This window comes from Ochotona curzoniae, unplaced genomic scaffold (genome assembly GCF_017591425.1).
Source record: "Ochotona curzoniae isolate NIBS_2020 unplaced genomic scaffold, NIBS_Ocur_1.0 contig_3332, whole genome shotgun sequence".
NCBI classification, from domain to species: Eukaryota; Metazoa; Chordata; class Mammalia; order Lagomorpha; family Ochotonidae; genus Ochotona; species Ochotona curzoniae.
Genome location: NW_024465816.1, coordinates 5,031,258 through 5,053,227, shown reverse-complemented (window position 1 = coordinate 5,053,227; position 21,970 = coordinate 5,031,258). Strand labels below are relative to the sequence as shown.

Here is a 21,970-nt window from a genome sequence, read left to right as displayed (position 1 = left end):
GAGCCATCTTCTGCTGCTTTCCCAGGTGCATTGGCAGGGAGCCGGATGAGAAGCAGAACAACCAGATCTCGAAACAGCACTCAGATATAGGATGCCACTATTTCACACAGAGGTTGAATCCACTGTGCCACAGCACCAGTCCCAGGGGCCACAGCGAAATGATGATGCTGCCCCATGGGACAATGCTAAGCAAAACTGGAAAACAATTTTCAGGCTTGGCAAACTCCCCAAAGCCCTTCTCTGTCACTATACTCCGAAGACAGTCAAAAGCAGAGAAAAGGCATGTGGCCTGGCAGGACATGAGGACAAGTGTCCTTGAATGACTATGTGGGGACAGAGGGGACAGAAAAGACAGCTTGGTCAAGAATCTGAGGAAATCATTAATTCCCCATAGGGGAAAAAAAATCCACATGTGGTGCAAAACCTCGTGCACCTGTCAGCAGATACAAGAACTCCTTGTCCTCAAGAAGTCACATCAATAATTCGACAGCAAACATTTTCTACGTTAGAAATTTTATTTCCATCCATAAAATATATCACTAAATAGTTGAAAAAGTTACATATTGTTTTTAAAACATGGATTTTTAAAAAAATCATACTAGCTTCTCCTTAGCAAAATGCTTCTGTTGTCAGTATTTACAAGAAAGTGTACTTTGGATATGCAGTGTTCACTCAAGCCAGCCAGGGAAGACCTTTGCATGGAGGCGGTACTCCGGGACAGTTAATTTATACCTCTTCCTGCCCTGGGTATAGGGTGCTTTGATTTTTACAAAAGTCCCTTTGAAAACAAGAGTAAATGCAGATAGCTTCTAGAGAAAAGTCCAGCGAAGCAGCAGTTGATAATGTATTGTTTTTTTCTGATGAAATTAATTTTGTCTTGGTCATCTGCAGCCGTGTAAGGTTGGCGGCCGGGTGAAGTCCTTAACACGGGCAGGTGCCTCTACGACTCTTCCACCGGAGCCTGTGGTGAGGGTAGCTGGGGATCCATTTCTCTGCCGAAGGATCGCCTGTTCTGGTAGACGGAAGAACATTCTGGGGCATGGCCATCCACGTTCTGATACATCTGGAAGCAGGTGAGAGAAACCACATTGAGTCCTGGCTGACCTGGACAGACCCGGCTCCGGCCTCTCCTGCCAATGATCCCGAGCAAAACACATGTTTCCCACATGTTTCCCATGGATCATCGCTGCCCCTAAGCTCAGGGCTTGGAAGCCAGGTCCCAGGGCCACGAATGAAGCACTTGGGTCCTTTGCTTAGTGGGGAAGCAAAACCACAAGCTGACATTTTGTTTCATGAGTGTTTGCACAAGCGACTCTCTTATTCCGAAACCATCAGAGAGAATGGCCGTGAAGAGAGCTATTCGTTATGCAGCTAATGAAGGTGGATGGGTGATGCAGTTTTCACTTGGGAGTTTAATGGCTTTTACTTTTTTCTGATTTTACATTTTTGGTCCTGATTATGAAGTGGAGGCACACACACGTAAACAAGTGAAGCAGTCCTGAAAGGGATGCAGAACAAAACTGACCATCACCAGGGAGAATCACCACCATGAAGGCAAGCAGGCTCACTGCATCCTGTTCAAGAACCTCACTTTTGAACTACCAGGATATTGTTATGATACGATTCCTATGCATTTTTATCACTCACTGAGCCTGGCCACAGGTCACCTTCTAATGGTAGCCGTAGGCTCCACGGTGCTGATGTGCCATAGTCAACCTTGTGATGGTAATGCTGCCTGGGTCCAGAAGTGCACCTGTGACCTCTTCCGAGGTTGCGGGGAGTGGACTTGCTGGACCGAGCAGAGGCACATCACATCATGATGCTCATCACCACGTGACCCCACAGAAAGGTTGTGGGGCCTCCTTGCCTTACAACGGGGTGACAGACAAACCAACCCATCCTAACCAGGTACTGAATATGCCTAAACCTACTCAACTGAGAACGTAGATGTTAGCGTACAACTGAGCAGATCCTCTCACAGGAAGCCCATCTCACAACAGTGCTAAACATGCCTCATGTAATTTACAGAATACTGATCTGAAAAGGAAAACACAGCTTTGCCACATTGTAAAGTCAATGACTGTAACCCAAACCAACATAAATCAGGGACCCCCTCGTGCTGATTTCCTCCCTGCTCGACTCCATCGGGGAAGACCACGACCCCAAGCCTTCCCAACGAGGGGCTTCGCTTTCTTTCACATCTCTGCTAATTTGCAACATGCTTTATCTTCCTAACTGCACACATTCTATGATATGCAAAGATTAGTATCTTTGACTATTTGTTTTAGAAATTTATTTTACTTGAAAGGTAGAGAGATGGAAAGGAAAAGACACAGTGGTTCAACCCAAAATGTCTGCGAGCAGAGAACTCCACCAGCTTCCCAGCCACAGCGGCAGGGCCAGCCTGCCAGGAGCAGAGAACTCCACCGGCTTCCCGGCCACAGCAGCAGGGCCAGCCTGCCGGGAGCAGAGAACTCCACCAGCTTCCCAGCCACAGCGGCCCAAGCACTCAGAAGGGTACGATCCTGACAAGTGTCCTCTTACCGCTGAGCCGAATGTCCACCTTCTGTTTCTCTACTTCACAGCCGTTTGCTTTTCTTTGTGAATAACCTGTTTGTTTCCTTTGTCTTTCTATATACACAAAAGATTCCACATGTTTCTCTTATTACTTAGGGTAACCCTTTGTGACTTAGGGGCTGGGTCTTGTTCTCACTTAAACTTTTTCTGCTCTTCCTCCTTCCACACCTTGTCCATTTTGCCTTTAACGTTTGCCTGCACTGTCTCCTACTCTTAACTTTTTTTTTTCTAGAAAGAAGTATCCTGATATCAATTATGAACTTGTGAGATACAAAGTCATCTTTGCCTGTATCCTTTACAGGTGAACATCTGCACTTGATAATGACCTGTCACACCCTCTGAATCCCAGTACTGACTTTACAGCCATCAAATGAAACCTGCAGCACAAACAGCAACGACCCTTTCAACCTGCAGGAGTGGGATCCATGTCCACACTCTTAGTTATCCATGTCCATGGCCTGAGGTTTTGGAATCATTCCCTCCCTACTCCCAGGATCAATGAGGAAGTTACTGGATCTAATTATGACAAGTCACTCCTTTTGTGTCTGCTTTTCCCCTGAAGTGATTTAAAATAATTTTTATTATAATTGCACATGTAATACATGAATAGATCCTCCTTATAAAAATGTAATTCCCTAGGTTTTTGTGTGTATTGCTATAAAGTGTTATGTAAGATGGCTTATGCCTCTAAAAATGGCTCCTCTACTCTTTTGCCCTTTATATTCTGAATGCTATTTAATTGTGCCTAATCACTTAACTGTTCACATAGAAGATAATGTACCTTACTATAAATTGGGAGATTGTGAATACTCAACATTAGTATACAGTATAAGGGGAGATGTGTTATATCATGACTAACACATCAGCTAAGACTCTCATCAGAGCTTGGCACAGTAGCATAGCAGCTAAAGTCCTCGCCTTACATGCCCCGAGATCCATATGGGTGCCAGTTCGTATCCTAGCAGCTCCACTTCCCTTCAGCTCTCTGCTTGATGCCTGGGAAAGCGGTAGACGCTGGCCCAAAGCCTTGGCACTCTGCACCCGTGTGGGAGACTCAGAGGAAGCTCTTGGCTCCTGGCTTTGGATTGGCTCAGCTTGAGCCCTTGTGCACTTGGGGAGTGAACCAGTGGACAAAAGATCTTTCTGTCTCTCCTTCTCTCTGTAGAGTTGACTTTCCAATAAAGATAAATAAATCCTTTTTAAAAAAAAAAAAACGACTCTCATCAGAGAGTTCCAGAGAGCAGTGTCTGGGTTAGATCCTTGGCTCCGGCTCCTGGCTGCCCTGGGGCGCAGCAGCCATGGCCCAGGTCATCAGGTCTTTGATGTTCACATGGGAGAGCCAGCCCGTGCTCCTGGCTTCCACCCAGGCTAGGCTTTGCTGCTGTGAGGACCTGGGGAATGGACTGGCACATGGGAGTTTGCTCTGCTTTGCTCCCTGCAAAGAAACAACTTCCATCTCCTGTCCTCTGCTTCACTCATTCTCTTATCTCTGATCCCTCCTTTCTGCCTTATTCATTTTCTTCCCTTTCTTTCTTCTCCTCCTTCCCCCTACAGTTTCTCGAATGGAGAGCTTAGTCATTCATTTTCATTCCCCCCCAATGACTACATTTAGAATTATAAGCTTAGGTAACTCCCCATTAAAATTTTTTTTCCCTTAAAGCAAAGAGACAGAAATATAAGAAAATCTCCCATCTGCTGGTTCACTCCCCAATGCCCAGAACAGCTGAGGCTTGGCCAGGCCACAGACTCAGGTAGACCAGACCTATCAGGTGGGTGGCAGGGGTCCGGCTGCTCGAGCCACCACATGCTGCCTCTAGGAGGCGCAGCAGCAGGAAGCTGAATCAGAAGCAGAGGCAGTACTTCACACAGGTTGGGCGTTCCAAGCTTTGGCTTCACTGCTATGTTAAATGTTCATCCCAAGAGTTGCCATTAAAAAAAACAAAACAAACAAACAAACAAAACTCTATGCAGTCTCTTTGTGTGACCTGTGGCTCTGTGCTCACGGGGAAAGAACCTTCCATGACAGAGGACTAGGAAGCAGAGAGGAAGCACTGGGAGGGAAAGTTGGTGCCTTATCCACCTGCCAATACAGATTTCCTCAGCTGATTCACCACAAATACAGAGCCAGCCAGCAGTCCCCAGGGGCCTGGACAGAGAGGAGGACATTTAGACATGTTACGGGCCTGAAAGGAGCCATGCAAGCCAAGATGCAGATGATCTTGAGCAAAGCTCTGGGTTTCCTGGAGGCGCTGGATCCTCCACCCTGGCTACACCAGCTTCACTCCCTTGTCTTCTGCGTAGTCCCCTGGCCACCCCGCGTGTGGCCCCAACCATTGACTTTCCACTTTAGCTTGGACCTTTCAACATATTGGTCACTCAGCCCAGAACATCCTGCTCGCCTTCCATTCTCCAACTGCAAAATTGCAGCTACTCCTCCTTCAGTGCCTCAAACCAGACCTCCCCAAATCCAGAGCCACCTGCCCAGCAAGGAAACATCAACCCAGCCGTCTCTCTCCTTATTTCTTCCCACCACTCTTCTCTCACTTTATCCTAGAGTGCCATGACAGTTCACAGGCCATCTGTCAAACTGCCTGGAAGTACCTAGGGGGCTTGGCATCCCCCCTTTGATTTAATTCTTTGGCTACCAGTTTCCATTTGTGACTAGAAACAATCGGACCAGAAGGAATGGACAAGCACTAACTACCCATATCTATAAAGCAAATGCAGAGTTGAAAATGGAGTCTGTTTATTAAAGAGACCAAAACAGCACCATAGTGCAGCAGGTTAAGCCCCTGCCTACAATGCACACATCCCATGTCAGAGCACCAGTTCAAGTTCACTTTCAATCCAGCTCGCTGCTCATGTGCCCGGGAAAGCAGCAGAAGATGGTCCAAGTGGCTGGCTTGCTGCCAGCAAAGTGTAGACCCAAACAGAATTCCAGCCTCTGGCTTTGGCCTAGCCCAGCCTTGGCCACAGCAGCCATCTGGGGCAGAGAACCAGTGATGGAAGCCTCCTTCTCTCTCCCTCTCCCTGGGTAAGAAGCGAACCAGTGGATGGGAGTTTTTATCTCCTTCTCTGTCTCTCAAATTGAAAAAATACATTAAAAAATAAGTTCATTGTGGTGCAAAAATGGCTGCATTGTGCACATATTTCATAATGTGCATTTCCCAAGACCTTTGCAGAAAACAGCTCATACGTGATCTTATTGAATCCATAAGATTTGTTAATTCCATGTTTCAGATAATAGGGAGGATATCCCTGCTTGAAAACTAAGTGGCTTAATTGAGTCATAGAAGAAGTAAATGATGGGGCCAAGATAAGTATTAAGCATCAGGAGTTTAAGATCCTACTCTATTTGTTCCATCTGGGGATGGCTCTCTTTACCATACCAGGTGGCACATGTTGCCAAGACTTCATAAAGCGATTCCAGTATCACAATGCTTAGAGTTCATCTAGCTTAGCAGCCCATTCTACAGATAAGAAAAATGGAGGCCTAGGGAAGTAAAGCCAGAAGCCATAATGGACTTAGGAGGTGGGGTGCCAGGGCTCATGATCCCAGGCCAGTGCCCGTTCCGCTCTGCCACCTTCCCTGGGGGTGTTGTGTGCTGATTCTATCTTCATGCCTCACGTGGAATTGGGACAGGGCAGGGGCTTCTGACGGCCACGGACCAAGCTTTACATACTTGTTTAGGACTCTGTACTGCATACCTAAGAGATTTACAATTCCTATTTTTTCCTTCTTATTTATTTGAAAAGCAGAGAGCCAGAGCTAGAGAATGAAAGAGATCTCCCATCTGCTGGTTTACTTCCTAAATGCCTACAACTGCCAGTCTGGGAGCCAGAAACTCAATCTAGAACTCCCCTGCGTGGCAGGGACCCAATGACGTAAGCTTACGCCACGTTCGCATTAGCGGTGAGCTGGAATGGAGAGCAGCCGGAACTCCAGCCTCTGACACAGGATCTGAGCGTTACCAGTAACATCCCAGCCGCTGCCCCGAACACCTGCCCCGAACACCTGCCCCGGGAGCTTCCTGTGTTTTAACTGACTGGCTGAAAGCTGCAGGAAAGCATTTCTTCTCAAAATGCTTATCCCTAAGTACAGCTCGCTCCAGGAAGAGTCATGATGGGGACACAGCTTTATGCTTTGAGGTCTTAGCAAGTATTTTAAGTTGTTGGTTTCCTTTAAGATGCTACCTACCGCTTCTTCCGCATCTGCCAGCTGACAACCTAAAAATGAGGTCAGGTTAGGGAAGGACGGCCGTTTCCTTGAGTCAAAAGCCCAGCAGGATTGCATGATAAAGTATCTGGAAAAGTAATAGGACAAAGACCACAGTGAGAAAAGGGGACTATTGTCTGGTTTTTTTTTTTTTTTTTTGCTTTTTCATGATAAGGTTTTGTGGGCACACGGACTCCGCCCCACTTCCCGCAAAGCGAGGTGTTTTCTATATGAAGACACACTGCTCCTGGCAGTCAGGTTGCTTAGCCATGGCTTGTGTGTTTGGTGGCAAGGGCTCAACTGTGTTTTGAACTCAGAAAGGAAAAATCAGGAAATGCATAGGAACACATTTTAAGATATAAATTCTTGGAGATGGTGTTGTATCAGCTGCTGCATCCCTCAAGCAGGGGAGTGACAATCTGGAAATGGAAAGAATCGGTTCTGTTTGGAAATACCCAACAAGAGAAGGAAGCACTTAAGAAACAAACAGGAATCATATGAACTTGGCCTTAAAGAGCTGCTCCGTTTTGTGTGAAGCATTTGGGAGGAGACCGAGAGCAAAGCCGCGATTCTGCTTTTCGACGGGGAATGGACTTACATTTCTTCTGTAGCATAAAAGGGCTGATCCATCTTAAATCCGCTCTGGATGAGTTTATAGAAGTTAGCGTCGACTGGGATGCCAGGGTAAGGATTCACTCCTGCGGGAAATGCAAACGCCATCTAGCCACTCATCCACCGCTTCGTTTGTCTGCCGTTCGCATTCAGCGGACAAACAGCAATGGAGAACTCCCACATGCCAGACACTGCTGGTGGGAGCATAGCAACTGGAAACGAAAAAAAAAAACAATGCACAGCTCCTGCTCCCAAGCAGCTGACACACCAGTGCAGAAGACAGAACCATGGACAGGTGCAAGTGAAACAGAGAGTGGCTGGTTGTGCAGCACAAGTAGGACCAGGGAGCATGGCAGTCGCTCACCCCCTCTTGGATTTAGGAGGAGGCAGACTGGAGGAGGGCACAAAGGAAGCTGAGAACCCCAAATCCAGAGAACCCAGGGAGCCCAGCAAAACCCCGAATGATGTACCAAGGGAAAAGATCTCCCAGAGCAATATTCCGTAGGACCAAACATCACTCTTGATGGTGTAGACGCCTTCAAACAAGCTCTCAGGAGCCATCCATTTGATGGGCAAACGGGCCTGTGGGCAACAGAGAAGAGCAGATGGAGAACTCCCCAGAGACTCACGTGACTTGCTGGCCATTTGATGAACGGCACTGCGTTCCCAAGGCCACCTGTCACGTCTCGTAAGGGAAAACAAATCACATTTCTCAAGAGGGAGTCTTCCACTTTCAAATCGACATTTCAGTAACAGTGGCCTGAAAATACACATTTCTTTCAAACTCATCTTATGCTTGGAAGTAGGACATGGACGCAGAGGTACTGAGGGCCATCATGTCGCTGCCAGCCAGTTGGCCCCGACCGAGAGGTTCCTAGTGAACATTTCTCGGAAGAGCACGTATGCAGGCGCCAGCCTCAAGAGGGTGTGACAACGCTTATGTTATCGCTTCCGGAAATGCTACCAGGCTGCTTTCAGTGGCTTGAACAGTTAAACTATCAGTAGCATGAAAGGGAGTTATGGATTACCTAGCACAGCCTCAGTTCAGAATCAAGTCACAGGCTGGACAGGGCCCCGGCCCGGAGCATATTATATTGATTTTCTTTCTTCTGGACTGAGAAGCCGTTCACAGTATATGGTAAATGTACCAGGGCAACGCCAAGTTCAAGAATGAAATCTTTCTGGGGTCAGCGCTGTGGCACAGTGAGACCAGGATCCCACATGAATGCTACGTCAAGTCCTGGCTGCTCCACTTCCAATCCAGCTCCCTACTAATACACCTGGAAAAGCAGCAGAGGATGGCCCAAGTGCTTGGACCCCCGTCTCCAGTTGGGAGATTTGGAGAGGGCTCCAGGCTCCTGGCTTCCACCCGGCTCTTTGCTGGTCAACGTGGCCTTTTGAGAAATGAGCCACAAGATGCAAAATCTCTCTCTCTCTCTCGTAAGTCTGCCTTGGAAATAAATATGAACAATTTTTTTTTTAAAGAAAAGAACAAATGAAAGAAATCCTCTTTTAAATCCTGAACAACACGATGAGTAAATCAAGTCGGTTAATCTGGCTAATTTAACTAATTAACTAATGCTGGTTCCAAGAGGAATTGGCTTTTCCACAGGACAACCAGTCAACTGGCAGGCTAGAACTTACATAACCAAATACGAGCGGTCATCATATTTACGACTTGAGCTGTGAGGACTCGAGACGGTCACTGGGTTCTAGTGGACACACAGTTTAACCGGATGTGTCACATGTCCTGGACAGGGCCATTGCCTGCTGGATGGAAGTGCAGAATCCTCATGGGCTCAGGCTTCTCACGTTCAAGTCCAGCTGCCTTGTTACCATCAGCGAGTTGCTTTTCTTTGGTTTGGGTTCTGTCATTCACAAAATACTTACTCTGGGGACTACACAAATCGTTATGGGTAAGGCAGCTAGCGTCGTGCTTAACACACGAAGGCACCGTGTTTGCCTTGGCTACTATGGTGTCACATCAAGGGATAACAGTGCAAAGAAATCCCAAAAATGAATCATCGAAAAGAAATAATACAGGGGCTTAAATCAATGTGTGCTAGTTTAAAAAAAAAGTATGTTATCTATTTGAAAGACAGATAAGAGAGAGACAGAGATCTCCTAGTCACTGATTTATATCAAAATGCTCATAATAGCCAGGACTGGGGCTGGCTGAAGCTGGAAGGTAGGAACTCCACGTAGGCCTCCCTTCAAGGATGTCAGGGACCCGAGCGCTTGAGCCATCACCTGCTGCCTTCCAGGGTGCACATGAACAGCAAACAGGGATTGAGCGTCAGACAGGAGTCAGCCGTCAAACCCAGGCACTATGCTATATGGCGAAGGCACCCCAAGGGATGGCTGAACCCCTCCACCAGTCACCTGGGTGCTGTAATTCAGATGGCAGAAAACATACTTTTCAACTATACAATTTCATCATCTTATATGACTACACAATTTCATAGCTCTCATGGTTCTGCTGAAAATAATGCATCTGCCTTTAAGATGTTTATTCCCTTACAAGTAGATTCAGTCATGCTGTAGGTCTCTGTGTAAACAGGAGCAAAATGGCAAATATTCATTAATATGTTAGTATTATGCACTTGGAAACATTTTAAGACTTATTTTTAATTTATTTGAAAGAGCAAGTGAGAGAGAGAGATTGTATCTTCTATGTTCTCATTCACTCCCCAAATAGTCACAACAGATGGGGCTGGGCCAGGTTGGAGCCCAGCCCTGGAACTCCATCTGTGTCTCCTGCATGGATAGTAGGGAGTACTTGAGCCATTGCCTGCTACTTCCCTGGAGGAGCGTTAGCAGGAAGTTGGATGGCAAGTGGAGGCAGGATGGAAATGCTCACATTTCCATAAAGGAAGCAGGCATCGCAAGTCGCTGGCTCGACTGCCTGGCCACAAAGCCTGTCTCATGCTGTGCCTTGTAAATTTCAAATTTAATATTTCATTTGTAGGTTGTAATTCTGGGGTGTTTTAACGTTGGCTTTCTGATCATTAGAAACATGACTCAGTAGGCACCTGATAGCTAAGGGGAATGGTAGCAAATGTAACTCGTGAGATTTCTAGTTATTTAATTTTTTTTTCATGAAGATCGCATTCAGAGGCTCTCAATTGCTCTGTCTGGCCAGCTGGGCCAAGGCTTGCTGGGGACATCGCATGCTCAACTCTGTGATGGATGGAATATCCCCTAACACTGCAGAGACCGTGCAAGCAAACAAATGGCCATGAGGGGTTTTTTCTGGACCCTTCCACATAGCAAAAGATGCTACAGTGCATGGTCAGTGTTGACAGCGATAGTAACGACTAACACACAAGGACGGAAAGAAAGGTAGCCTCACGTTGCCCCTGACGACGTAGTTGGAATCACTCATGATATCTCGCGCTAATCCAAAGTCACAAATCTTCACCACCTTGCCGTGGGTCACCAGCACGTTCCTGGCCGCCAGGTCCCGGTGCACACACTGCAGAGAAGGACACAGGAGTGTTATCTGCCCATCCAGGGCAATCTCCCATTGGGTCTCATGTCCCATGGGGTCTCAGATGGCAGGACTGGGTTTGTTCTTGCTCAGGCTCTGGGGAGTCACCAAGGATGCCGAACACGAGTTCCTAGGTCTTTCCTCACTAGTGAGGCTGCAGCCACGCGGGCGGTGGACAGGGCAACCTCAGGAAGATCAACCCGAGGGGGGTGTCCTCACTTGCTCGAAGGAAGAGACACAGCCAGGTCCCACCCCGCCTCCCTTCCTTCCCCACCAGGGTCTTGTAGGTCGCCCACACTTGGGATGGGTGTCAGACTATTGTCTCCTTGATCTGAAAAGTCATCTTCGCAAGTAAAAAGGAAGCTGCATCACAGAAAATACTTCAGAGGGGAAAAAAAAAAATCTCAAAATGAGTTTTGGGGACTGGGCTAAAGTGACATTAACAGGAGGCCCTGAACTGAAAGGGGTCACCTCCCGTCGCCAGCAAAGCAACACTGTGAAAGGGGCGTGTCCAAGGCACAGGACACTGGCAAAGTCCTCAGGATGCTCTTCTGTCCTTATGACAGACTGGCAAAGACATCAGCAAGGAGATGTGCCATGCCAGCACCCTGATACCATCCTCTCCCATCACTGACATCTGCCAGGGGCACCTGCAACCTGCCTGGCTCCTTCCACTTGCTCCTCTGTCCTGCAGCTCAGTGCCACCCCAGGCTCTCCTTGCACCCGGGTGTATGTGGCCAGCCCCTCCTCCCTCAGCTCCTTCCCCTATGAAGGCTGCTGCCCTCCTGATCCCTTACCAAACCACCGTGGGCATGGGCCTGTTCTCATTCCCATGGGGTTCAGCTTCCCATACCTGGCCTTCCCTCTCAAACCATTGTATCCAAAACCTGGCACCGTAAATCCTGTCACCCAGAGTGCTAGATCCAACTCACAGACCTTCCGAAGCATCAACTAACTAGTCCAAGCGTCTACTTGGCAGAGCTCTCCTGTGTAGCCCAAGGTGCTCTGTGCTCACTCTGTCATCAGACTCCCCTTCCATGTGCGCACCAAGCCCTTCCAGACACCTTGTCTGTTTTGCCTTCCCCATGCCCTTCTTGCCCTGGGGTTCCCAGAACTACCTATGGTCACCTGCTCCAATGGCAGCCTCTATGATCTGCTTATCTGCTTCTCTCTCTCACCTCTCAGTTGTAGAATATTGGGGTCCAGGGATCAGAGCCCAAGGGACTCTATCTGCAGCACTAGAACAGGGTTAAGTAAGCAGCTAGGGCTCGGCCAATGTCTGATCAAGTCAATGGAGGGAATGAAGGGGCAACTGGAGAAGGAGTGGGGTCTGGGGACGGGCAAGCTGGAGCCACTGACACATGTGATCCAGGGACATGGGCCAAAGGCACAAGATGTTCTTTAACAGCTCTGACTGTCCACAGGGCACAGGTGTGCAGGGAGCAGAGTGTCAACTTGATCATCAGTTGTTGGGGTTGGCCTCCCTGCGGACAGTGCACCGGGCCAGCTGATGCTCCCCAGCACTGCTAAAGGGGCTCAGGAGGGCACTGCAGGGAGAGCAGGGACAAGTGCCCAGCAAGCAGGTGGAGCTGCAGGGAACACAGCAAAGGGCATGACCTGGAGGTCAGGGGCAGGACACAGAACTGGAGTGGCGCGCAGCCCTAGTGAAGAACCCAGATATGGCCCAGGTCAGTTCTTCTAGACTCAGTGGGATGTGCACAGGAAAGAGCAAAGAGACCCAAGTGATGGGGAGAAGGAAGAGAGTGAGAGCCACAGGAAACAGAGAAGTGTGTGAAGGGGAGAAGCTAAGAGAAAACGATGGAAGGCCAGGTAGGTGTTCAGAGCCAATTAGCCCCTAAGAGTGACACCTTAGTGAAGGGACTGTTTAATTTTTTCATTTCACACACACACACACACACACACACACACACACAGATTTTTCATCTCCCAGTTCACTTATCAAATGCTTGCAGTAGCCAGGGCTGGGCCAGGCCGAAGCCCAGAACTCCATCTCACCGCCTCACAGGGATGCTGTATTCAAAGCAAAGTATCCAAGATTCAGACTGGAATTCCAGTATGCGATATGGGCAGTCCTGAGCAACAGCTGAAGCCATTGCACCACAATGTCTACATTGTAGTTTTACCGTTATTATTATTGTTATTATTTTTTTTAAAGATTTATTTTTATTATTTTTTCATTGGAAAGGCGGATATACAGAGAGGAGAGACAGAGAGGAAGATCTTCCGTCCGATGATTCACTCCCCAAGTGAGCGCAACGGGCCGATACCATGCCGATCCGAAGCCAGGAGCCTCCTCCGGGTCTCCCACGCGGGTGCAGGGTCCCAAAGCTTTGGGCCGTCCTTGACTGCTTTCCCAGGCCACAGGCAGGGAGCTGGAAGGGAAGCGGGGCTGCCGGGATTAGAACCGGCGCCCATATGGGATCCCGGGCGTGCTAGGCGAGGACCTTTAACCACTTGCGCCACCGCGCCGGGCCCTATTGTTATTATTTTAAAAGTATGTATTTGTTTGAAAGGCAGGAGAGAGAGACAGCGCTCTCTGCTGATTCACTCCCCAGACGCACGCAGCAGCTGAGTTTGGGCCAGGCAGAAGCCAATAACCCAACCTCCATCTGATGTCCCATGTGGATAACAGGGACCCACCTACCTGAGCCCCAGCTCTACTGCCCAGGAAGCAGAGCTGGGGCTCAGGCCAGACTGCGTACTCTGGGGAGGAGTCCCCGAGCCCTGTGCATGTGTAACAGTCTGCTGTGCTTTCCCTCTGGTTACCCTGTGGCCAGCTCACTTCAGCAGATCCACTGTCTGGAAAGTCCCTGGGAACCTACAAAGGCAAGAGAATGAGGAGTGAAAGGAGCCTGCAGAGTGGCTCTGATCTGCCTACAGGCACGAGCATTCAAAATGGGAAAAGAGACAACAGAGCCAAGGCAAAACTGCAGGAGTGACCATGGTCGGAGGCCCACTCCATAGCCTTGCTGACTCAGCCTTAAGGGAAGTGGGACTGGCCAGCAAGGAGGCAATGGGCCTATGGGGCTGCCACCAGTCTACCATGGGTCAGCACCAACCAGGCAAAAATGGCTAGCTAGCCAGCTCCTTGGTTAATGCTTGGCTAGCGCCCCACATACAGTGGACAACCTGAGCACCTGTCCAAGAGATAGTGGCAGTGCTGTCCTGCAAGTTTTTTTTTTTTTTTTTTAAGATTTATTTATTTTTATTGCAAAGTCAGACATACAGAGAGGAAGATCTTCCGTCTGATGATTCACTCCCCAGGTGGCCGCAACGGCCGGGGCTGCACTGATCCAAAACCAGGAGCCAGGAGCCAGGAGCCAGGAACTTCCTCCAGGTCTCCCATGCAGGTGCAGGGTCCCAATGAGCTGGGCTGTCCTCGACTGCTTTCCCAGGCCACAGGCAGGGAGCTGGATGGGAAGTGGAACTGTCGGGATTAGAACTGGCACCCACATGGGATATCAGCGTGTTCAAGGCGACAACTTTAGCTGCTAGACCATGGTGCAGGGCCCCTGCCCTGCAGTTTTTGAGCAGTCATTTGCCCTGGGAAGTTCACGGACAATTTAGACAGCCGGGGAGTACTATGCCAGCCCTCTGTTAACAGGGCCTTGGGAGCCTATCTGAGTTTCCAACATTGAACAGGAGGCAAAAGACAAACTTGAGGCACACAGCTCAAAATGTCCAAGACAAAAGAAAAACAAACATATCTGCCTTGCATAATTAGCTGTCTATATTTTGTGCACTTTCTTTACAGGTGCTTACCGATTTAAATTCCAGAAATTCCATTCCTTTGGCGACTTGATACGCAAAGCAAAGAAGGTCTTCAAACGTCAGCACGTTCAGGTCCTCTTCTTCTTCCAGCCTTTTCTGGTTTTCATATTCAATTTCATCTGCAAAATAGAGCCAGGCTTCACTTTGGCCAAAGCCCTAGGAGGTGACCTCACTCAGTGCCCATGGGAAGGGGATGACAGCATCTGCCGGACGAGCCATACTGAAGAAGATGTGCAGGAGACACTGGGCTGGACCCAGCTCCTGCAACAGGCCCAGCAGATCCAACCAAAATGGTATTGCCTACGCTAAAGCCCACGTCACCAAGCTGAAACAAAGGCATCTGACCTACCAAAAGTCTCAAATGGACCAGTTTCAGGCAGCACCATAAAGAGGTTTACTGAATTGTAATCCATATGTCAATATAAAAAAAGATAATCTAAAGTAATCTGAAGTTAGCAAATTATTTTTAAAAATTGGGTGTTTGATCTGGTAGAGTAACACTCTAATCCTCCACCTGTGGCACTTGCCAACCCATACGGGCGCTGGTTCGTGTCCTGCCTGCTCCACTTCTGACCCGCCTCGCTGCTTATGCTGTGGGAAAGCAGCAGACGATGCACAGGTCCTGCGACCCTACACCCACTTTGGATGCTCAGAGGAAGCTCCTGCCTCCTGGCTTTGCATCAGCTCAGCTCGGCCACCATTTGGGGAGTAAACAACCAAATGGGAGACAATCTCTCTGTCTCTTCTTTCTATAAAAATCTATTTCAAATAAAATTAAACAAATCTTTTAAAAAATCCACAAAATAATAAAATTAATTTTTTTAACTTCAGATTTTTTTTTTTTTATTTGAAAGGCAGACTTAGAGAGAGAAGGAGAGACAGAGAAAGGTCTTCCATTCACTGGTTTACTCCCCAAATGACTATAATGATCAGAGCTGAGCTGGTCCAAAGCTGGGAACCAGGAGCCTTTTTTGAGTCTCCTACCTGGGTGTAGGGACCCAAGGACTTGAACCATCCTCCATTGCTTTCAGGCCATAAGCAGAGAGCCAGATCTGAAGCAGAGCAGCCAGGGCACAAACCAGCGCCCATATGGGATGCTGGCACTACAGATAGAGAATTAGCTTGTTGAGAACCTGGTGCAATAGCTAGTGGCTAAATCCTTCCCTTGCATGTGCCAGGATCCCAGATGGGCGCTGTTTCGAGTTCCAGCTATTCCACTTCCCATCCAGCTCCCTGCTTGTGGCCTAGGAAAGCAGTCAAGGATGGCTCAAAGCCTTGGGACCCTGCACCTGTGTGGGAAACCCAGAAGAGGATCCTGGCTTCTGGCTTTGGAACAGCTCAGCTCCAGCTGCTGTAGCCACTTGGGGAGTGAACCAGTGGATGGAAGATCTTTCTCCTTTGCTTCTCCTTCTTTCTGTAAATCTGCCTTTCCAATAAAAATAAATAATAAAATTTAAAATAATAATAATAATTAGCTTGTTGAGTCTGTGGTCCTGGCCCCCTAAAACATTTAAACTTATTTGAGAGGCAGGCAGACAGAGAGCTCCCCAAATGCCCACATCTGAGGCTGGAAACGGACGAGGCAATTCAGTCCAGGTCTCTCACGTGGCTGGCAGAAGCTCATTTGCTTGAGCTTTGCCTGCTGCCCCGGCAGGGTGCACATTCGGAAGCTGGAGTCACGAAGCAAACCCACATTCGAGGTGAGATGCGAACATCGCCACTGCTGAGCTAGGCCTGCTCCCCGGTCAGTTAGTTTGCTATGTTCCAGCACTCTGTCCTCGCCTGAGAAGCAAAGCATCTGACATGACCAAGGGTTCTTTGTTTTTCTTCTCTCCTCTGCCTGTCTCTGCGAAACCAACCGTCTCTGCTCAGCTCCTTGATGTGCTGGCCAATTTGAGAATGAAGCCCGTTAGCATCCGTTAGCATCTTGAAACTAGATTTGTCGCAATTTTGTCTTGTAGAAATAATGACACATGGCACGATCACATCACTTTCCTGGCTTGTTTCTGCCAAGAACTGCAGAGCCCTAACGGCTCTGGTGGCAGCTGGCTTCCCTGTCTGTCAGGAGCTTTAGATTCCCGCCCCCTTTCCTTTTCTTTTTTTAACCTAAGGGAGCTTCGTCACACTGAAAAAAAATGAATGTGGAGTGTGTCCCACCTTTCCTGAAGTACAGGATGCACTTAACGTCCCTCCGCTACTCCCTGTAACAACCGCAGGCGGATGGTCAGGCCTATCATCTGAATGAGGAAAATGTTATCTTCTACTGTGTAACTAATCCAAAGTCCTCCAGACGTTAACTTCTAAGAACTCCTCATCACGTCACTCACCAGGTAATAGGAACTTTATGACATTAAAGGGAGAATAAACTGACCAGATAAACGGATCTTCAGTGCTAACGGCCACTGACATGCAATCCTCAACACTTTTAAAGCAAATATACATGAATCAGGCCAGTCATTGACAATTAGCAAAGGAAAAAAAAATATTTTTGCCTTTACCCACTTTTCTAAACAGACACAAAAGCAAAAATCCTGGATTCATCTCCATTCACTAGGATAAAAGGTTACCTTCAGATTGGAAAGAACTTCCGTTCAACGCGGAGCCCTGGTCTAGCTCCTGATGTAGCTGAATGTCTCTTGAACCAGGCATACTGCGGGGGGAAGAAAAAACAATTTTCATAGTTTACATTCCCTTTGTGAACAGATGTTTATTTTAGAAATATCAGGAATCAAAGAAACGGATTCCAGTGACCACTGGGTTTTTGGATTGGAAGCCTGCCGCATGCTTGTCTACCGTGATGTTTCCACTGAAACCATCAGCTCCATGGGCCCGCCAGCCTAGGTGGTCCAGGACCCCCGTGGGCTGCTGGTGTCCTACGGCCCACAAAGGGTTACCCTACAACTTAGAAGGTAGGTGTGACCATCACAGGTTATTCAAACAAACATGATTGGCTGATATGATGGAGCTGGCAAGGGGTAGAAATAGCCTGACACCCACCCCTCCTGTCCTAAACGCAGCCACGTTCCCTCCCAAAGCTGGTGGCACACCGGTCGGTCGAGACAGAGCTCTCAGCACTGTTTTCCGCCTTGCTTTTGCCTGCTGGCCTCCGGAAAGCTCACTTCCTTCTCCTGTGAGATTGACAAATGGGCAGACTTTTTTTTTTTGAGATTTATTTATTATTTATTGCAGTCATATATACAGAGAAGAGGAAAGACATAGACGAAGAACTTCTGTCAGCTGATTCACTCCCCAAGTGACTGCAACGGCTGAAACTGAGCCAATCCGAAGTCAGGAGCCAAGAGCTTCCACGGAGTTTCCCACGCAGGTGCAGGGTCCCAAGACTTTGGGGCCGTCCTCTACTGCTTTCCCAGGACACCAGCAGGGAGCTGGATGGGAAGTGGGGCTGCCGGGTCAGGAACAAGTGCCCATATGGAATCCTGGCAAGTGCAAGGTGAGGACTTTAGCTACTAGGCTACTGTGCCAGGCCCAAATAATCACACTTGAAAATGTGTTTGAAGGGATACCATCGGTAGTGCTTCCCTGAGGAATTCTGTGCTGATGGCAAGCAGTTCTTGATCCAACTGATTCCAACATCCCAGTTTATTTAAATTTGCTATTTGCCTGCCTTTGGGACAATGGCTTCACAGTTTCAACCACAAAGATTCCACAGTTAATTGCTACAATGCATTAACAACAACAACAACAAAAAGATTTACTGGGGCCTGGTGCAATGGCCTAGTGGCTAAAGTCCTTGCCTTGCTGTCTCTCCTCCTCTCTGTATATCTGATTTTCCAATAAAAAATAAAAATAAATCTTAAATAATCTTAAATCTTACTTTTATCGGAAAGTCCGATTTACAAAGAAGACAGAGAAAGATCCCCCTTCTGCTAGTTCACTCCCCACATGACCTCAACGGCTGGAGCTGATCTAATTCAAAGAGAGGAACCAGGAGCCTCTTCTGGGTTTCCCACATGGATGCAGGGTCACAAGGCCTTGGCCCGTCCTCGACTGCTTTCCCAGCCCACAAGCAGGCAGCTGGATGGGAGGTGGAGCAGCCATGATACAAACCAGTGCCCATTCGGAATGCCGGCACATGCAAGGCTAGGCTACTGCACTGGGCCTGTTACAAGATATTTAAAACCCTCCAGGACAGGAATAAGTAAAAGGCACACACAAGGTTTTCACCTATTAGGGCAGACTCTCTGTTCTAGAATACTCATGGTATTGAAGGATTCTTCCAGTTCCAGAAAATGACTCGAAAATGATGGTAGAGGGGAAAGCTGCTGTGGCACATTAGAGCCAGTTCAGAGCAAACGCTGACAGCGGGGCACAGGGACCTCCAAGGGGCCTTGTGACTTCAACATCCTGGGTCTCTGACTCGGGCTTTGAAGGCCTATGGCTGCCTACACTGAAACTAACATTCTAAAGGAACAAAACTGGGAGTCTCAAACACATCCCCAGGGACCAAGAAATACACTTCTGAGTAAGGGAGAGTTGTCACCTGTACAGGGACATATAAAGTCCACTGCATTGTATATAACATAATATAATAATTATATTATAGTAAAGTATACTATACTATATAATATATAATTATATATAATTATATAATACACATATAATAATTGGGGACTCCAGCAGAATGCCCTGAGTCCATTCAGACTTGTGCTCAAGTCAGCATCCCTGCACCCCACTAAGCTCCTTCCATCCTCATTCATGCACGTAAAGCAGTGAACTCCGGAAGAACTGACTCATGCTGCAGATTCCCACACATGATGGCACTCACGCCTCCGCGTGCAGAGCCAGAGGCAACGGCTTGATTTAGTACCTGTTCCAGGCCAATCAACTGATTCTAGTATTTTAAAATCCAGTTTTGGAGTTCAGAGATCTTTTGTGCAATGGCTTTAGGGCCTGGGCAACCCTCTATAAATATGCCAAGGACATTGGAAAAAGTCTTCATTCTTTGTATCAATGCTTAGGTAGCAATTAGGAGACCTTAAAGAATTAAACAACGCACTTTTCTCCAGACCAGGTATGTAGCCAGGGTGTGATGTGGGCACAGGCGGAGAAAGACTGACTCAGCGGTGGCCCCTGCTCTCAAGGAAAGAGGATGCACTGAGCCACATCGGTGGTCACCCCTTTTCCATGGCGGATGTGTTCTAAGCCCCCCAGTGGGTATCTGAAAACTGCAGATAGAATCAACCTCATTTAGACGGCTGCTCCTCTAATCATAGCCATCTGTGTTCACGTTATACATGACACCTGGCAAGAGACTAAAACAACTACTAATCCAAAAGACAAGAAAAAGAGGGGAAAGAGAGGAAAAAGAGAAAAAGAATCGAAAGAGAAAAAAGCAAGAAAAAGAAAAGGAAAACTCTTAATCCAAGACAATTATAACAATACATTGTTCTATAAAACGCTTAAGACCTGTTTGTTCTGGAATATTCCACTCATTACTTCTGGACCACAGTTGGCCACATATCGCCGAAACCGTGAGAAGCAAAGCTGTGGGCGAAGGGCAGTCTACTCTCCCAGGAGACCAGGGCCAGCCCTGGGACCCAGGGCCAGCACACCGTCTGACATCCTGAGAGCCAGCTCAGTGGCAGCAATGTGCCATCGCAGGCTTGCTGAGTCGGCAAACTGGAATCAGGGGGGCTGCAGTCACTCACCTAGAATTTGGATGCGACTGAAAAGTAGGGTAGAAACTGAAATTGTGTTCCTTGAAAATCTCGGTCCACGTCCTGTGAAATTTTTCTCTCTTACTTCTTAGATAGTTGAGAAGATCACCGTAGCAACAATATTCAAAAATCAAGTAGACTGGTCCTGAAAGAGGTATCATACAAATATACTAACCTATTTTTCTTTTTTCCTCCAGAAATCTGCAGCTGATGACACCTCCTGGGAGGGGCTTGGGTCTCCCTCGAGTCTGGAACAGCTACAATTTTTGGGGAGCAGATTTCTTCCTGTACTTTAAATTCTTTAAAATACTTTAAAGTGAGCCTTGTGCTCACTTTAGCAGCACGTATACTAAAATTCAGTCTTGGCTTTTCTGCTCAAATTCCTTTGGAAAATGAAAATGCACCTTCTAGCCTTTCTCTTGATCCCTCACCCCACCAGTTTGAAAGCAGGAGTAAAAAGCTGGCTGCATTGTCTTTGTTAAATACATGTTGATTGCCTGCTTGCTTGGGGAGAAAGAAGCACATCCCCATTCCTCTCGTGGATCCAGTTTTCCCTCTTTCTCCTTTCCATCTCACCTTAGGCTGATGTCCCAGAAAGACAAAGCCTTGGGTGCATGAATTGGTTATTTCTAGGCAGAAGTGAGAGACCAACCCACACAGCATACCCCCAGAGAATTCTCAGAAACCAAGTTTGAACTCTAACCTTGGCTGTCATTTATGTTAGAGCATCAAAAATTCCAGGGAAATTAGCTGGAAAGATAAGCTTATTTTGGTCCAAGGCACTTTTGAAATCCATGTGTATGGGGAGGAGGGGGTCTTCAAAAAGTTCACGCATGCATTTCAATTTTTTCTTTTTTTTTCCCACAAAAATAAACTGGTTTCTTAATTTCATTTTCCCACAAATTTCTTGAGGTACACTGATATCCAAAGGCACATCATTGTAGTAATGGACAAGATCTGTGGCTATCTTCACTACTGCCCTGAAGGCCCCTCCACGGTGGGGCCGGGGGGCGAGGGGGAGAAGCAATAGCGGCCATAACGTGTACCTGCAATGCGGCTGTTACCTTTAAGAGAAATATGTGTGTAGGTCTCCCCAAGAGGCCACTGAACTTATCTGGACAATAAGACGCTGAACTTTATGCTAGGCATGTGTTTGCAAGCAATGAATCTCAACTGAACTTGAACTATGGTTATGCAACAAGGTGGAGGAATCCACCATGGGGGGAGGGGTATGGGAGGGGTGGGGGGGATCCCCAGCGCCTATAAAACTGTACTACATAATATAATGTAAGCAACAATAAAAAAAAAAAAGAGAGAAATATGTGTGTATTCATTTCCATTTTATGTAAAAAGCAAAGAGAAACGGACAAGCAGAGATCTTCCCTCCCCAAAATGCCTACAGCAGCCAGGGCAGTGCCAGGTCAGAATGACCAGGACTCAGGAATGCAACCCACGTCTCCCACGTGGATGCCATGGACCAAAATCCTTGAGCCATCAACCGCTGCTTCCAGGGTGCACACTGGCAGGAAACTAGAATGAGGAGCACAACCAGGGCTCAAATTCTAGTCCTCCTATGTGGGATGCGGACATCCCAAGCCACGCCTT

The 21,970-nt window shown here is 47.8% G+C and overlaps 1 protein-coding gene across 1 annotated transcript in view; it reads right to left on the bottom strand.

The window, feature by feature from the left end:
- Window positions 1-247: 247 nt before the first annotated feature.
- FLT3 (fms related receptor tyrosine kinase 3) overlaps window positions 248-21,970 on the bottom strand; it is a 90,593-nt gene continuing 68,870 nt past the window's right edge. The window contains exons 17-24 of the mRNA XM_040979888.1: window positions 20,357-20,510; window positions 17,255-17,337; window positions 14,679-14,806; window positions 10,758-10,880; window positions 7,876-7,987; window positions 7,392-7,491; window positions 6,776-6,881; window positions 248-1,063 (exon numbers count right to left, since the gene is read on the bottom strand). Of these exons, the coding sequence (XP_040835822.1) occupies window positions 941-1,063; window positions 6,776-6,881; window positions 7,392-7,491; window positions 7,876-7,987; window positions 10,758-10,880; window positions 14,679-14,806; window positions 17,255-17,337; window positions 20,357-20,510 (929 nt within the window). The 3' untranslated portion in view covers window positions 248-940. The remainder of the gene's footprint in view (window positions 1,064-6,775; window positions 6,882-7,391; window positions 7,492-7,875; window positions 7,988-10,757; window positions 10,881-14,678; window positions 14,807-17,254; window positions 17,338-20,356; window positions 20,511-21,970) is intronic.